General features: G+C 42.1%; 1 protein-coding gene across 13 annotated transcripts in view; it reads left to right on the top strand.

The window, feature by feature from the left end:
- Pfk (ATP-dependent 6-phosphofructokinase) overlaps window positions 1-16,147 on the top strand; it is a 165,685-nt gene that overhangs the window by 90,097 nt on the left and 59,441 nt on the right. For 9 of the 13 annotated variants that reach the window (XM_069337695.1, XM_045764814.2, XM_045764811.2 and 6 more), the window contains 2 exons: window positions 8,625-8,738; window positions 13,841-13,855. In XM_069337695.1, the coding sequence (XP_069193796.1) occupies window positions 8,625-8,738; window positions 13,841-13,855 (129 nt within the window). The remainder of the gene's footprint in view (window positions 1-8,624; window positions 8,739-13,840; window positions 13,856-16,147) is intronic. The other 4 variants (XM_069337696.1, XM_045764812.2, XM_045764813.2 and 1 more) reach the window with 1 other exon arrangement.

The raw sequence follows: 16,147 nt of genomic DNA, 5'->3' as shown, positions 1-16,147 counted from the left end.
AAACCCCTATTCTGGTGAAAATTGCGACGAAAAGCCGAACAAGTGGATAGAACTCCCAAACAGAAACGGGCAGACGAGTATGACGTGACACGTTGCCGTGCCGCTGTCTGCACAGCTCTTCCCTCCCCGGTAGGGAAAAGGGGGAGCCCCAGACCCCCGCGCCGGCAATCCATCTCTCAGTTCTGAGGGTGATGCTATAGGCAGTGGTCATGTGCTTGGGCTCCAGTGGTTGTTTCAGCACTGTGCCTTGTGTGTGGTGACTGTCTTCTAGGTGGTGTGTGAGCCAGGAGTGATTCTTCAGTACTCGGGCTGCATGCGTCTAGGGTTTCCTTCCTTAGGTGCCCAGTAAGTACTGCTCTTAGTGCTTGTGGCCACCTTCCACAAGTTCCTTGGGTTCTGCCTTTACTAGGCTGTTTACTGCTTGGTTTTCAGCCGCCCTTTGTGTGCTTGGGTGTTCTGTCTCCCTTGTTCGCCTGAGGGTAACAGTTTGCACTGGTAGAGATGCAGCTCTACTGCACAGCTTGTTTTCTCCAATTTTCCCATGGCGGTCGGCTCTGTTCCGTCTGTGTACGCTGTCCTCTTGCGGGGTTTTCTTTTTCGTTTTGTTTGCCTGCCTGGTGGGGGGGGTCTGCCTTGGTTCTTGCCCCCCTGTGTACTGAGTACTCTTCTTCTGATGGTTTCCCCGTTTGGTCCCCGTGAGTGTACACATCCCGGGGGGGTTCAGTTCTTAGAAGGTTGTTTGGTAGACTTGGGGTGCCAGTTAGCAGTACCCTGCCTGGGCTTTCCCGAGTGTGAGTTTCGTCTCGGAACCCTGAGAATTCCCGTGGAGGTGCGTGGGTCCGATGAATGTGACCCCTGAGTCCCCCCATCTCGCTCTGTGCGAGTTCGAGTGTTGCTCTGTCCCTTGTCTCAGGGTGGTTCTCACTGTTGTTGCCTTCGTCTGCTGCCTGTGGGGTCGGTGGCACCTTCGACCCAGAGTCCTGTGAGTTTAATTGTTTGTTTGTGACTCGGTTACCCAGTCTTATGCTGATTAAGCGGGTGCAGGCAGCACAGGCGTTGCACGATGGGTTCAGGTGGTTGCAACACGCTAGGTTGTTTGCTCCCCGGAAGCCCCGAGGCTGCCCCGTTTTGGTTGTTGTGACGGGGCTTGCGAGTGTTGGTTGCTTCGGTTTGGTTTCCTTCCGTGCCCCCTTGTCTTTCCACTGTTGTGATTTTGTCTGGTTCCCCCCCCCCCCTTCCTCCTTGCATCAGGATTGGAGCCGTCTGTAGGTTCTGGGTCGGGGCGGTGATTCGAGGGTCTTTAGACTCGGGTGGTCTCAGGGATTTCCCCTTCTGGGGTAGCGATGGAGGCATTCGAGCCTGTTCCTCCAGCCATGTTGTACGAGTCTGCCAGTGGGCTCCCTTCCTTAATAATTTTCCGGCTGCCCCGGCTTTTTCTTGTGAGGCTGGGGCTTTGAGGGGGACGGCTCGGCCCCGGGGCTGGGGAGGGGCTGACTTGGGGGGGGGGGCCTCGGGCCCCAATGGACCCCGCCGGGGCTTTCTACCCTCTGAGCGGGGCTTACAGTTACTGGGAGTGGGGTTTTTCCCCCTCTGAGCATGAATTGTTGGGTGACGGCCCCTCCCCGGGTTCAAATCCTTTTCCCTTCGGGTCCGTTCGGTTTCGTCCTATTAGTGGGTACTCTTCTCCATTTCTATCCCCCTTTTTCTCTGGGACGGGACTTCTCCGTCATGTTCTCCTCTTATCGGGGTTCTGCATGACTTTTGGTCTCGGATGCGACTGTGCCTTTATGAGCCTTCGTGATTTTGTGCTTGCTCCTGTAACATCTCGAGGGTTTGGGAGGGTCTTCGATTCTTCCTGTATTATTGGAATGTTTATCGTCTTCTGGTGAGGCTTACCTCCAGTTCTTTTTTGGACTCGTTGGTCCTCTTCTGTGCAACTTCTTGGCTTTCGACACTGTCTCGTTCTTTTGCCATTACTGTATATCTTCTCTCCGTGCTCTGTCTAGGCACTGCTAATATTCCTTCAATACTCCTAGTTGGCACCCTCTCCACCGGGTGGGGTTATGAGGTTTGGACCTCATGCGTCCTGCACATGCGCTGTGAGAGTTTATGGACGGTGTAAACAAGTGCTGGTGTTCCGCGTCTTTTTTCTCTCGGGTGCTTCGCTTCTCTCGCTCCTCTCATCTCTCCGGTCCGTGCCCTGTAGATACTGGGGGTGTTCTGGATTTCCAATATGGGGAGGACGCCTCGTTTTCTCTGCATACCGGTGTGGGGTGCTGCATTAGCCTGTACCCTACTCTTCGCCTGCATGTGCGGCTCTGGCCTTATTCCACTGGCGGTGCTCCCGGAATATTCTCAGCTATGATGTGTCTTGACACATTCGTGCCCATGCTCTGCAAGTGAATTTATGCGGTCGGGCGTCTCTTTCGGCCAGACTCTGTTTTGTGGTTTTTGGGTGCGTGTTGGGGTTGTTTGTGGTGTTTTGTTTGGCCCCTTGCGTGCTGCTTCCTGTGGCCAACCTTGTTTGTCAGTGTTTGTTACACCGTGGAGCATGGCCACGTCTTTCGTGGTCTTGTCTCGGTCACTTATTCCTTGACCATCTTGCAGTGCCTGGCTTAGCCCTTCCATATCCATTCATTAGATTCTCTGTACTCGCATCGTTGTGCTTGGTGGGGGGGGGGTTGAGCTTTGGCTTTTCGGTCCCACCTCTCGACTGTCAATCACCTGACATCGACATGGCCTCTGTGTGTTGCAATCACCGTACATCGACATGGCCACTGTGTTTTGTTGGTCTTGTCCCTTTCGTTCCCGTTGCTGCCTGTCTTCCTTGTTCCTCATCTTCCATCTACGCTCTTGTCCCTAGCTGCAGGTGCTGGGGCTGTTTTTCTAGTCAGTATGGCTTGTTATACTGCATCCAATTCAGGTCATTTGACCTGCAGGGTAATATGTGTGGGGTAGTTGGATTGTTTTGCGTGCAGGTTACTCATCAGGCTTGATGTCTGCGAGAAGCCCTGGACAAGTTAGTTTACACTTGTTTGTGTTGTGATAACTGTCACGGGATGTAATAGTTCTGATGTTACCTCGCCCCTCTCGTTGCACATTGTCGGGTGGTTTAGTATGAGCTTCTTGGCTCTCCTAGTACTAGGTTGAACTTTGTCCGTGTTCAGTTCCCTGCTTTTGCACCGCCCCTAAGTTTGGTTTTTTCCCAGCTTGACAGGTGTGGGTTCCTGGTTTTCTGGCTTACCCTGCCAGTTGGCATTTTCCAGATCTCGCGGTGTCACTTCTCAAGTCTCGCATCGGAACCACAGTATCTCCGATCTCCTGGCGAGCTCGCTAGCATTGGGAAGTTTTCTGTACCGCAGACGTTCCTTCTCATTCCTTGCCGGCTTGGGTTTCCTGCACTGCTTGCTCGATAATCGCACCAGAGGTTTTCCCACGGCTCCACCTCTTCCTATGCTCGACCAGTCCATGGCGGGGCTGGTTCGGTTCTGCCTCGAGTCTCTCGCCATATGTTGGTGGTCAGGTGGCTTTGTTGGTGTCCCACCTGCGTGCTTCGTCTTGGTGGCGGTGTTTTTTTTTTTTTTTTTTTTTGCTGGTCCTTCCTTTTTCTTTGTCCCTTCGTCGGTTTGTTACGTTTTCTTGGTATGGTCTTGTCCTTCTCTTGTGGAGGTTCAGGGCTGTCATCTTGCCACATACTGTAGCCTTGTCTCGTGTGGTGCTGGCAGAGCCACTCCGGGTTGCTTCAGTTTTGGAGTTGCCTCTGCACCCCTTCGCGAGCTCTGTCTGATGTGGTTCACCTCCGGCCTGCTCTTGCGCAGCTTGAGCCGTCCTGGTTCTTGGATTGCGTGCTCTTTTTCTCTCGTCGGTTTGTTGTGGCACCTTCAGTTCTGAGTTGTTTTCCGAGGCTCTTTTCTTGTTGGAGTTGGCCTCTGGGGGTTGGGTCGGAGTACTTCATGCCCTTCTCCGGCGCCTGGGCTTAAACACTTTTGGTTCTTCTGATAGGTTTGTTCGCTTGCAGCTGTCTCCTTTTTTGGCAAAGACTGGTACGGCTGCTTTCCGGAGGGGTCCTTGGGTTGTTTGATGCTTGGTTGGTCTGGCCAGGGGTACATGGTGTGTTGTGTGTTCCGTTGCGGCACTTCACCGTGCTTGGCGTGCCACGGCTGCCGTGACCGGGGTCGTGCTTTAAGTTGTTTCGGGTTCCCCTTCTTCCCTGTTCCAGGGTGTGGTTCTCTCGGGTCGTCCGCGGGATGGTTTGGTCCTGCCAGCCTGCTGTCTGTTCCCGTGCCCAAGTCGTTCGTTGGATGGCTCTGCGTTCCTTCGTTAATGTTCCTGGGCCTTGTCGGGCCTGTGTGGCCTTAGGTTGGCAGTTTGTTTAGTCTCGGCTTCGCGTTGGAGTGTGTGTGACTCCCGCCTCCAAGGAGCCGACAGGGCTCCCCCCCCAGAAAACCAGCATCGAATGTAATGAAATGCCATTTCCTGGGTGAGACCTGGAGGCTCCCTGGCAACTCTCCATCCCCCAGGAGGGAGGGTTTTTTGTGTGTTTTGATGTCCAGCCTTCGAACTGAGCTGGATTGCCGGCACGGGGGAGCTGCACAGACAGCGGCGCGGCGACGTGTGACGTCACTCATTTGCCCGTTTCTGTTTGGGAAGTTCAGTACACTTGTTCAGCCTTTCATCGCAATTTTCACCAGAATATGGGCTTGTTTTGAGAGGCTTATGTTTCTGTGTGCCTGGCCCGGTCGATGGCAGACATAAAATGTTTCCAACCACACGGGGGTTTCTATAGGCCATTGCTCTCCATGCCTCTGAGGGGTCCAGGCTCTGGCTCGTGGTCCCCGGTAGGCCCACAGAACTCCATACACATGACTGATGCCCAAGTCTGACATTAGCCTTTCAGCCTGGATAGGTTCAGGGAGTCTCTGGATCTCATGCAGAAAATGGCGTTTCATTACATTCAACGCTAGTTTTTTCATTTAAATTTCATTTGCAAAGTGTTATTCCATACACTTTTGTCCAGGTCTTGTAGGGCATGACAGTTGCATATTTAAGATTCTTACCTTCCATAGAAGTGTGACATCAACAACAAACGTGTAGAAGTATTGATAAAAGGTTGATATAATTTTGTATTCCTTCTGGTAGATCATTTATATAGACAATGAGCATTACTGGTGCTAGAACTGAATTCCCTGTGGTACGCCACTAGTAACACTTCTCCAGTTTGATACATTAACTTGGATTACTGGCTTAATTTTTTTGTCAGAAAATTTGTCATCCATGTCAGAGGCCTCCCTGTCACCTTCCAGTATGTTGGAGTTTCCAGAACAGTCTCTTACGTGGGACTGTCAGAAGCCCTTTATTAGGTCCAGATAAATGCAGTCAACCCAACCATCTTTCCTGTAAAATTTCTATGGCTCTATCATAGAAACTTGAGTAGATTTGTTACACAGGATCTACCTGATCAAAAACAATACTGTTATATAATTTTTCTCCAGGTGTTCTGCACATTTGATTGAAATTATTTTTTCTAATGTTTTTACTACAATGCTGGTCAGTGATTCAGGTCTGTAGTTAAGAGGGTCTTCCCTGCTATTATTTGTGTAGACTGGAACTGTTTGCCTTTTTCTATATACAATGGTACCTCAGTTTTTTCATTTAATCCATTCCCAGAGACGGTACGAAAACTGAAAGTTCAAAAAGCAAAACGAATTTTCCCATAATAAATAATGTAAATTGAATTAATCTGTTCCACACCCCCAAATATATTAACTAAAAAATACATTTTATTCTTAATAATACTCTTGGGTACTTTACCTTTATTGAGGACTCTTGTTGGTGTATGGAAGACAGTGAGGAAGGGGAGGAGAGGTGTTAGTACACACAGAAATCACAGTAGCGTGATACATCAAATGAACAAATCCACAAGGGCCGTGATGAGGGTTCGAACTTGCATCCAGGATGATCCCAGATGCACCTTAGTTCATTGCGTGCGCCAAGACATGATAAAAGAATTGCAACCGGGAGTGTTACTGCTCTCACACAGATCCTGCAGCCTCTCTTGAGACACAAACCGTGGTTTTACACAATTCCCCCATGCACCCGGGCTCGAACCCTCATCACGGCCCTTGTGGATTTGTTCAGAGGTGTTAGTATTTGGAAGAGGAGTCCCCCTTCCATTATAACAGCAGTTATGACATTTCTAGGGTACTCTTTCTTACATTTTGCAGGCATACCACTTGGACCTGGTTGTGGCTCACTGCTTGCTTGTCTTACTAAGAATTTGTCTATAGCCAATTGTTTTCCCTATGTTTTAACACTTGTTTAATGAGACATCACACTTCCACTATGAACGATCTCTTGTTTTCCTCTATCCTCTCAACTATTTTCTTAGGTTGAACATTACCACTGACTTTCTTGGAACCCATGGGGTGATATATAAGAACTTTTATGTTCAGAAACCAAAAAAGCACAAAAACGATGAAATTCTTCACAAAGAATTAAAGTGCAATCATCACTTGGCAAGAGACACTGGTAAACTGAAGCGCCACATACTCGGTGGACTTGTACGTGTATAAACAAACTCTGAAAACTGAGGCAAACAATGAGTACCAAATCAAATTTTTTGAAGGAATTGAGTTAGTACCGAAAAATAAAAAAACGGGGGCATACGAAAACTGAGGTTTTATTATATCTTCTGACCTGTTCACAAAAATGACTTAAAAGTCAATTGAAGTGGAATGCTGAGCTCGTATGCACACTCTTAGAATCCAAGGTGAGAGACTGTCTGGGCCCACTGCCTTGTTTCTACCTAACTCCTTGATCGTTTTCCCCATTTCGTCTCGATACACCTCTATGTATTTTGTGGTATTCTCTGACATTCATATTGTCTGGCTCTGAAGACTTCATTTTGCTCAAATGCACTTTACAAAATATAAATACAATGTTCGTTCAGTGTTTCACACATTTAATTTTCATTCTCTGTGAATCTACTTCCCATTTTCAACCTATGGATTTTATTTTTTACATGCAATTTGCTTCTGAGGAATTTCTAAGATAGGCCTGGTTCTGTTTTTACACTTACCTGTAATCCCTTTCTCAGTTTTGCACCTTATTACTGCAGTGTAAGTTGTTTGTTTGTATTGTTGATAGGTTTTAGGGTTAGGCTTTAGGGAGCCGGTCGGCCGAGCGGACAGCACACTGGACTTGTGATCCTGTGGTCCTGGGTTCGATCCCAGGCACCGGCGAGAAACAATGGGCAAAGTTTCTTTCACCCTATGCTCCTGTTACCTAGCAGTAAAATAGGTACCTGGGTGTTAGTCAGCTGTCACGGGCTGCTTCCTGGGGGTGGAGGCCTGGTCGAGGACCGGGCCGCGGGGACACTAAAGCCTCGAAATCATCTCAAGATAACCTCAAGATAGGCCACATCCTATTACAAGTTTTTTCTCTCAAATTTCTGTTGAACCAATCCTGGTGTCCAGTTCTGCATCTTGGTCTTGGTATACATTTTATTGTACCTTCTTCATACATCTCACAAAATTTGACATATTCTTTCTTTGCTTAGCAATAAATCTTTCCTATCAAACTCATTAAAGGACTTTGTAAAGGTCCCCGTATTGTCCTCTCCTGAAAATTTGTCAGTTTCATTTTCCCTATTCTCTTCTAGGTCATAATGCATTGTATATTTTATTTCCAAAAGGACAAGGTTGCTTTTACCCAAGGGAGGAAGGTACTAAATGTCAAATGCATCTTCTTTCCTATTTATTTATTTATTTATATACAAGAAGGTACATTGGGATTGTGAGGATACATAGGATAGTAATTACAATCTTGTAAAGCCACTAGTACGTGCAGCATTTCGGGTAGGTCCTTAATCTAAGAAAATTTTAAGTAGGTAAATACTTGCAAAATTTATAAAAATGATAAGTTACATAGCAAGAAAAAAAAAGAGAGAAAAATTGTAGGTCTATTAAAGCACATAGATAGCTCAGATTGATTGCAATGACAGCTTGAATGGTAGTTTAACAAAAATTAGTAGGCACAATACAGCATATGGCTAGCACATAAAAGAAGACAGCAATGAACACAATGATAAAGTTGTTTGGGTTAAATATATAAAGATTGGGAGATTGGGTAACACTAGGTACAGAGCAAATTTAAAGCTCAGTGTAGGAAACTAAGATGAAATTAGGTACTTTTTGTTTTTGTTTTTAAATGAGGCAAAAGTTTGACAGCTTTTCAATTCACTAGGGAGTGAGTTCCATAGACTAGGTCCCTTAATTTGCATAATTTCCTAGTGAATATCAAATCCATCATTGATGGAACGTCCCCTTCCCTCATTCTCATGGTGTCTTGTGTTTACTGTTATCTTTGTTACACAAAGTTTTGACAAAGGTATTGGTGTTGGCATGCATTTTCCATCTATTCGACTACAAAAAATAAATTTTAGGTATTTAATGGTCCTTTTGAGTTCTAAATTTGGGTATTACTGTGGATGTCCTATGACGAACTTGTTTGCCATCTGTATTGATGTATTCAGATGTATTCAGTGTTATAAAATTGTATACTATAAAGCTTTTATGACTAAGAAATGTGAGAACTTTCATTTGATATTTTTAATTCTTCATTAGGATCGCAACTGGGATCAGGCTGTCCAGATGAGAGGAAGGAGTTTTGCCCGTAACCTGGAAACCTACAGGATGCTGACTAGGTTGAAGCCTCCTAAAGTGATTGATGCAGGAAAGGTAAGCCAAAATATGACAGATTTTATTTTATAATTGAAAAACAATATAACTTTCTTTGAAATGTCTTCATTTCAGGGTTTGGAGGTAGAATTTGCCTAAAAATATGTATATATACAGGTTAAGAAACTAATGGGTCACTTGATGGAACAGTATTATTGTTCCCTGTTATTGAGACATCCTTATGCTTGGTCACATACACCTTATTTCCTCTTTAGCACACTTACAGATTTAAGAAGAGGTTTTTCTTTATTGCATTTATTATAATGCCGACCACTTGCCTGAGGCTACATTTAGATTGATTATTGACCATTTTGTTCTTTAATTTCTCATATCCAGCATGCTTTAATGTTTTAATGATTTAAATATTGTCATTTCAAGAAACATGCCTGAAATGACCTCCTCTCAGATTGAGAGAGAAAGAGGAAGGAAGAGATGTCCGCTGGGTCTACCAGTGGTGCAGACGGGGTATTAGATTTGTAGCCTGTTTATAATTAAGTTCATTATACAATGTATTTAGCTTCATTTAACTGCATCTTATTTAACTTAAAATATTATTTAAAGTGAACTTTAATTTGCCATGAATATAAAGTATCTTATGTCTATCTTAGACAGGGGGCATGTTGCTAGTACTTTATCAATTCTCATCTTGAACACGCATAGTAGTTTTATTCTTTATTTCATCTGAATATAGGAAGCCCTTCCTTGATTTTCATGGCATAGTACTTGGAAAATGCTGGACACACTAAAATTACACACACAAGATGCTGTTTTGGGTTCCATCTAGAGAGGATCAGTAATTGGCTTAGGGGGGACCTCGATAAGGCCACCTGTCCCCATCTATGGGGAATCATAAGATGAACCATATTGGCCTGTAAGGCAGTTTGGCTTGTAAAAGGTTTTGGCTAGTAAAGGCTGTTGGCCCAAACTATTGTACAGAAATTGTAAATTGGAGAAATTGACGGACTTTCCAATTTCAGTTATTTTCACTACTGTTTAATAAGTTTATTTACCATTTACCCATTAAAAGCATAAGATGCAGTATGAGCACTACCAGTGTTGTAGAGATATGTATATATATAAATAGGTTATCAGGGACAGGCTCCATCGTGTCACTAGCAGAGAGGTAATTAGGGCGGCAGGGATAAACGGCTAGGAGCAGGGGCAGAGAGACCTAGATCTCCCCCCCCCCCCCCACCCTCCTTAGTCACTGAAAAGTTAGCCTCTGTATTGATTGTGAGGGGTATTTGCCCAGTGGTGGTTTTACTTTAGTCATTTTAGTTTGGTGGTAATTTGTGTACTGACACAACTATACACTTGTGTATTTGGTATGCTGAACCCCCTCTACTCACATTTGTCACCTCCAGAGACTGAAGAATCCATGTTACTGTCTACAGGTTTTGGATTTTCGGATTAAATGGACATAGAAATATCCAGTTCTCCATTGAAGAATCCATGTTACTGTCTACAGGTTTTGGATTTTCGGATTAAATGGACATAGAAATATCCAGTTCTCCATTTCTGCTAACTGGGTTTATCATGTTAATGGGGGTTTATTCTCATTAACTGGATAGTTTTGGAAATGCCGCAAAAAGTAACAAAAATGTAGTGTACTTACTTAGGCTTATTTCATAAGGCAATCTAAGCTATCTAACCACAAATAGTGGATTATGGAAGGAATACAATGTATACTAATGTCAGCATCCATAAATGATGTGGAAAAAGTTGAATGACTGCAAGAATGGAAGATTGTATCACTGAAAATTGTGCAAGCATATGTAGTGGCATCCTCCAGTGCTGACTGACACTGCTGAATACCAGTTAACACAGGAGTTTAAGTAACATTTAATTTACCTGAATTTACCCGAGGGCCACTAATACGAGTGGCCTTGAGGACAGGAAGCTGGCGGCTTATCAAAGGTACCCACATTTACCCTGATCTTTTCCAGCCATATTTTAAAACCCAGCAGAGTTTTGGCGTTTACAGCTTCGGTGGGAAGGCGGTTCCACAGTTTTACAACCCTATGGTTGAAAAAGCATCTACTGTTTTCTGTCCTACATTGTGGATTGTTGAGCTTGAACCTGTTGCTCCTCGTTCGTGTTACACCTGACCTTTTGAAGAACCTGTCCAGTTCGACATCATCTATATACAAATTTTGTCCCAGTACAATACATTACAATATTGGGTTACTGGAGAGAAGCATCTGTAACAGCCACCCTCAGTTTCTCCCATACAGGTGCTCTATTGATTATTTCTGTGTTAGCAGTTCAGACACACTGTTTGAAGTACACAAAATAAAGAATTTATGGTTTTTTGCCCAGAGCTATAAATACTGTAACTGCAAATTTGCATCATATTGCAAAGGTGGTGTTGGTAACTGGGAGATTTCATGGTCATCTGCTGGCCAAGTTCTCCAGTAAAGCCACATTAACAAGGCTTTTCTTGGGAGCCTTGGGAGAAAAAATTGGGAGTCGGTCGGCCGAGCGGACAACACGCTCGACTTGTGATCCTGGGTTCGATCCCAGGCGCCGGCGAGAAACAATGGGCAGAGTTTTTCACCCTATGCCCCTGTTACCTAGCAGTAAAATAGGTACATGGGTGTTAGTCAGCTGTCACGGGCTGCTTCCTGGGGGCGGAGGCTTGGTCGAGGACCGGGCCGTGGGGACACTAAAAAGCCCCGAAATTATCTCAAGATAACCTCACGATAACCTCCCTCAGTTATATGAAGCCATCAAAACCGTTTCATAAAATAAAGTGAGAAATATGACACGTGTAATTCCAGGGCAATAAATAGCAGGAAACTTGTTCCATATTTTTAAGTTTCAAGTGGGAGAATGTGTGTTTTGGCCACGATGAGCAGACACTCAGGGATGTCCAATTAGGATGGTAGTGCCTCGACGAGTCTGGAATTGTTCCACTTGGTCAAATTGCTTGATTGATATTGGCATGGGGCATGTTGCTTCTAATAGACTGGAAACCTGACTCGGTCAGGAGTAGTGTTGTGGTAGGGGGGGGGGAGGGATTACCATGTCCCTTCATAATAATTTTGAAACTTACGAATAATTTGGTGATTATTTCAAGCATGAAGATTTGGACACTTTATTATCTTGTTTTATGCTCAAGAGGTATGATGCCCAAGATAACAGTTAATATAATGGCCAAACCTCTGGATGTGGACGATTCTCTAAATAAAGGTTTAGGGAATATTTCACATGTGAAAAGTTGCCTCTTCATTATGTGAGGAGTAAATGAAGAGGGCAACTAGTCTTGTCACAGTCTGAAACTGAACAGTGCTGTAAATATGCATTCTTGAAAATCCGATGGAAGCAAATGTAATAAAGTATACAGACAGGAAAACCTCAACTATAGACTGGTTTTGCTTACATGTTTCTCATGGAAGGTACTAGAGAAAATAATAAAGGAACAAATGATGGAACATAAGATAAAACATCTACAGGGGATAAAACTCATAATGGACAATTTAAATAAAGTGGAATTAAATAAAGACGTGAATTTAAAGGGGAAAAAAACCTTGAACAGCAAACTTGATACTGGAGTTCTGTTAGTAGGTTACAAAGTTGTTCAGGAGAAAAGAGTCTGGTAGATTACATCTTCCTAGATGCCAAACTGGGGTGCTAATACCTAATAATCAGAGATATAAGCTATTAGAAATGAGCTTGAGGATTGGAGAGAGTGAAACCCTTGTTTGTTCAGTAGAACTCCAGGTTACAATCCTTTTGACCATGTCGTGGCCTGATTGTCTGGGGCGTGTGTGTGAGACTACCCACCGCATACATTCGAATCCTCAACACGGCTCTTACGGATTTTCTCGTGGAGAGATCGCAATCGGCTCCTCAAGTCTCTATCCTATTCTTGATCCATGTTAACGACTTACAGTAAGGCGGAGTTCCTGCATGTTAATGTTTGCAGACAGTGAAAAACTAATAGAGAAAAAACTGAGGAAGACTGTAGAGGTCTATATAAAAATTTAGGAACTTTACATTCATTTCCATTTGTCAGCCCACTTTAGCAGGAGTGGGCTGACAAATGAATGCTAGATTTCAACCTCTTTATGTGCAAAGTAACAAAGATAGGAATAAACAAGGAAGACAAGGACAGCCTTTTCAAATTAAGAGTAAATAGAACAAAAGCACATGGGTGGGAGCTGGGAACATATGAGCCAGAGAAGGAAAGAAAATGCTTCTACAGTGAATGTGATAAAAAAAAAGGGGGGGGATTAATAAAAAAAAAATTGACAGAATAAGTTACCCAAGGTACACAGTGTCAATTTCTCGCTACCCCATTAGATAAGGATAGGTAAACACCCAAGGAAGCCAGGGGCCAGATTCATGAAGCAGTTACGCAAGCACCTATGAACCTGTACAATCAATCTTTGGCGGCTTTGCTTACAATTATTAAACAGTTAATGAGCTCCGAAGCACCAGGAGGCTGTTTATAACAATAACAACAGTTGATTGGGAAGTTTTCATGCTTGTAAACTGTTGAATAAATGTAACCAAAGCCGTCAAAGATGAGGAAAGATGCACATGTTCACAAGTGCTTGCGTAACTGCTTTGTGAATCTGGTCTCGGGTATTTACACTACCTGTACATCATAGGTTACAGATAATCTGAATACTTACTTAGTATATAGAAAGAACAGCTGCAAGTTCCTTGCAAGCCCATCCCAACTCCTTAACGTATCTGGGAGAGAACACTAAATTATAACACCATCCACTAAGTTTACTAAAAATTAATCTTTACATACACATTATACAGGTAAGTATTATTAATAACGGTATGCAGTATTTTTCTAATTGTAAATATGTATATATCTGGGTATACAGTGCTGTAAAATAATTATGATCTTACAATAGTAAAATGTTCATTATGTATAATCTTAAATGGTCAGTGTAAACAAAATATATATATTACATTTTTACATATTTTGGCAATTCTTCTAATTTGTATCGTGTGCAATGCATATTTTGTCTATAGTTTATTATTTTCAGATTTATTACACAACAAATCTTAACCTGAACATACTTGTAAAAGATTGATCTGATTTTAATGGTGTGCTTTCTATTCTCCCTCGAACCCCTCAGGCACCAATGGTCCGGGTAAGGTGACAAATTGTTTTAAGTAATTAGTAATGGATATAGGGGTCTGGATGGGTATCTTTAAGGTGTAAATCAAATTGATAAATGTTTGCAAAGTGGATGATGCACAACCGGTATAATTAGCAGTATCAGGATTTTTTTTTCTTTTAGTGTACAGGTATTTAAAGAAAAAGTACGTAGTGTGTAGCGTATTAAAGTACATAGTTCGTAGTGGAGTTAGTAATGTATATAGAGTGTAGCATATTTAAGAAAGTACATAGTGCCTAGCATATTTAATAAAGTACATAGTGCATAGCGTATTTAGTAAAGTATATAGCGTGTAGCATATTTAGTAAAGTACTGTACATAGTGTGTAGCGTATTCAATAAATTACATTGGACATTTCCATTATTTAATAAAGTACATAGTGCATTTAATAAAGTACATAGTGCATTTAATAAGGTTTATAATGCATTAAATGAAGTTAGGTGTATTGAATAAAGTACATAGTGTATTGAATAAAGTACATAGTGTATTGAATAAAGTACATAGTGCATTTAATAAAGTACCAGTACATACTGTATTTAATTAAGTTCATAATGCATTTAATTAAGTACATAATGCATAGGACATTTAACCCTTGCACTGCACCAGCTGACATATTGAACATGTAAGGCAGCCATACTATGAGCCACGGAAAGTTTAACAGCAGCAAGTGAGTGTTTACCATTATATTTCAAGCAAAATGTGTGCTGCTATGTCCAATTATAAGATTTAACCTTTATAATATATATATATATATAGATATATATATAGATATATATATATATATATATATATATATATATATATATATATATATATATATATATATATATATATATATATATATAAATAAATAAATATGAATAAATACATGGTGTGCATATATTTATGCACATATATATCTGTACATACTAATATTTTCAAAGTTATTCATAATGAACACCATCTTTCACACAGATACAACTTGTTAGAGCAAAAAAACTAAATAAATAAAGTGAAAAAATTGAAAATAAATAGTTATTCCCATGTGGCAACTCACCTCATTTTGTACCCAAAAAATGCAACTAGTTCAGGCCACTTCAGCTAAATTACAAGAAGTAGAGACTTTTACTTTTTACTTGGATTTTTGTGTTTCCTTAGTGCTAATTAACGATTAAAAAATTAAAAAAAAAAACTTTTTGGAACAATTTATTTTCAGCGCACCACAAGAATATAATTTTAAAATTTGCGCAGTGCAGGGGTTAATAGCTGACAGCTTAAAAATATTTTTTATTTCTTTTAAGATTGTTAAAATATGTTCCCTGATCACAGGGGGGGGGGGTTTGTAGGTAACGTATTTTGGCCGTAATAGGGCGAGGAAGTCTGGCAAGATAAGTGCTGAAAGAGTACACGTCCGGGGCCGGTCTTCACTAGAGTCAGCGGGCGGGAATTGCCACAAAAATATTACCTAATTATTTCAATGTGTGTGATTGATTTTTTACTCTGGTTTTCTGCAGTAATATTATTCAATGGTGTAGTGTGATATATTTATATAATAAAATGTGTGAACCATCGCTATACTCAAAAAATATGGTGAGCATATTAGTGATCCAATTATTAGTCACAAAACCAAAGAATATTTTGGCTATTATGCTATACGCATATGTTATATACAATATTCACATGTTTTGTTCACCATAACATACCACTAAGCTGGTATGGTGCCCAATCAGCATAGGGGCCATCATACACTGAGAACATACATGGACAAGAGCTATGAGGAGAGGTTAGAGGCATTATATATGCTAAAACTAGAAGATAGAAAAAAAAGAGGCAATATGATCACTACGTACAAAACAGTAACAGGAATCGATAATATTGATAGGGAAGTATTCCTGAGATCTGGAACTTCAAGAATAAGAGATCAGAGATTTAAACTAAACAAAACTGCCGAAGAAATATAAGAAAATTCACTTTCAAAAGCAGAATGGTAGACGGTTGGAACAAGTTTGGTGAGGTGGTGGTGGAGGCCAAAACGGTCAGTAATTTTAAATCATTATATGACAGAGTGCTGGGAAGACAGGACTCTGAGTGTAGCTCTCATCCCGTAACTACACAGAGGTAATTACACTGCACGAGTCTCTCACACCAGCCAGCAGACGACGACACCTCACTTAACAAGAATCCTCCTCCCAACATGGTGTTTTTGCTGTCATTACTCTGTGTACTCATGTTATATGTAACTACCTACACGTTTTGTTTACCGTAACAAACCACTAAGCTGGTATG

Source organism: Procambarus clarkii, chromosome 38 (assembly GCF_040958095.1).
Source record: "Procambarus clarkii isolate CNS0578487 chromosome 38, FALCON_Pclarkii_2.0, whole genome shotgun sequence".
NCBI lineage: Eukaryota > Metazoa > Arthropoda > Malacostraca > Decapoda > Cambaridae > Procambarus > Procambarus clarkii.
Note: the sequence above shows the minus strand (reverse complement) of the source record. Positions and strands in the feature narration are given on the sequence as shown.